General features: G+C 72.4%; 1 protein-coding gene across 1 annotated transcript in view; it reads right to left on the bottom strand.

The window, feature by feature from the left end:
* The window catches only part of EMIHUDRAFT_118718 (hypothetical protein), a gene marked incomplete at both ends in the record, with an annotated part of 5,140 nt that extends 3,780 nt beyond the window's left edge, over window positions 1-1,360 (bottom strand). Inside the window, 3 exons of the mRNA XM_005769491.1 lie at window positions 34-279; window positions 352-459; window positions 1,313-1,360. Coding sequence (XP_005769548.1) covers window positions 34-279; window positions 352-459; window positions 1,313-1,360 — 402 coding nt within the window. The remainder of the gene's footprint in view (window positions 1-33; window positions 280-351; window positions 460-1,312) is intronic.
* Window positions 1,361-1,785: the final 425 nt, after the last annotated feature.

The raw sequence follows: 1,785 nt of genomic DNA on the forward strand, positions 1-1,785 counted from the left end.
TATTTTTTTTGGGGGGGGGGGGGGGAGTCGCACCTCTGAGAGAGGTCGCAGCTCGAGCTCTCCGAATGTGTTCTCCCCGCCGTACATCATGTACATGAATCCGTCCGGGTCGCGATGGTTCTCGTAGACGGTCGACATGAGCGCGGCGGTGGGCGGCAGCGTGTTGTTGACAAAGATGAAGATGGCCTTCTCGGGAGGGATCGAGATGCGCTTGCGGATCACGTACACGAACTGGCCGACCGTCAGGTCCATCGGGATCAGGTACTTTCGCTTGTCCACCTGTGGCGCAGCGCGCAACCAGCGCTCGGGCAGGGGGCAGCGGGGGCGCCGGCCGCGAGCGAATGGCAGCACCGGCGGGATGTCTGAGCGCGGCTCCTTCTCGCAGATGACGGGGATGCGGTCCGGGTACTTTTCGCGGATCCGCGCCGCCTCCGCCTGCCGCTTCTCAAACGGGTGGTCCTGCAGCGGGCGGGCGGGTCTTGGCGGGAGGGCAGGCGCCGCAAATGCGGGGGGCGGGGGAGACGGAAGGGGCGGGCGAGTAGAGCGCGAGCGGCGCGGTACGAGGGGTAGGCTCGTGCGCGGGGAGCAGTCCGGCCCGCTAATTTGCACCACTCAACTCCCGCCAAACCGGCGCGCGAAACCAGGGCGGGCAGGGGGGGGCTTGCGGGCCGGGCAGGCGGGGCGGGCTGCGGGGATGGGCTGCGGTCTCTGGGGGCGTGGGGCGCCTTCTTGTAGGCGAAATCTGCGCAGCGCGGCATTGCTGATGGCTGTTGACCTGCTGGACGGGAAGGGGTTCCGCCAAGTCGCGGCCGCGACTGCGCCTGTTTTTCTTTTTTCCTTACCCTCTCCAAGGCTTCAGAACGCGCACCCCCCCTAGCTAGGGGTCAGGGCTCTCTAGCCCGTAGCCCGATCCCGATCATCCGGCCCGCTGGGTGCGCTTCTTAGCTCCCCGGCCCTGGATGTGAGGTTTTACTGACTGCACTCCACGCCACCGCTGGCGGCCGCCTCCCGCCCACCCGCACCGCCGCCCTCGCCACTGCCACCCGCGCCGCCGCCTCGCCAACGCGGCCGCCGACCCACCCTCGCGCCCGGCGCCGCTGCCGCCGCTGCCGCCCTCCGGGCCGCCTCCTGCCCCGCCACCTGCCTCGCCACCGCCCACGCGACTGGCCTCGCCGCCGCCAACGACACCGCCCTCCCCACCGCCCTCCCCACCGCCCTCCCCTCCGCTCTCACCGCCGCCGACGCGCCGCCACGCCGCCTCTGCCTGCCGGCCTCCTGCGCTCTCGCCCCACCTCCCACACACCACACCGACCTCCCCGCGCCCCCACACGCCGGCCCCGCTCGCCCACGCCACCACCATCGCCCACGTCGCCCTCCCCGACCCCCACCCCGCGCCCCAGGCTCTTCACAGCTCCGCTCGGGGCGTCCTAGCTCGCCAAACACCGCCGCCAGCGCCTACAGCCACCCGGGTCGACCTCTCGTGATCTCGGATGATCCCATCTCGGCTGCACGGTGGCGGCTCTCGTCGGCTGCCCATCTCGGCCATCTCGGCTGAACCTCGGCTCCGTGAGCTCAGCCCCTCTCAGCCGCCGCTTGCGGCAGGAGGGCGCCCCCCGACGCGAACGAGGGCAGGACGGCCCCGGCTCTCCCGGGTCGAGGGGGCAGGGGAACCCCCCCCCCCCCCCCCCTCCCTTACCACCTCGCAGCGTTGCCCCACCAGCCCGGTGCCCCGCTGCCGCCCCAACCGCCGCGCCGCCCGCCGCCGAAGGCCCGGCCGCCACCGCC

Source organism: Emiliania huxleyi (genome assembly GCF_000372725.1).
Source record: "Emiliania huxleyi CCMP1516 unplaced genomic scaffold EMIHUscaffold_420, whole genome shotgun sequence".
Classification (NCBI taxonomy): Eukaryota; Haptophyta; order Isochrysidales; family Noelaerhabdaceae; genus Emiliania; species Emiliania huxleyi.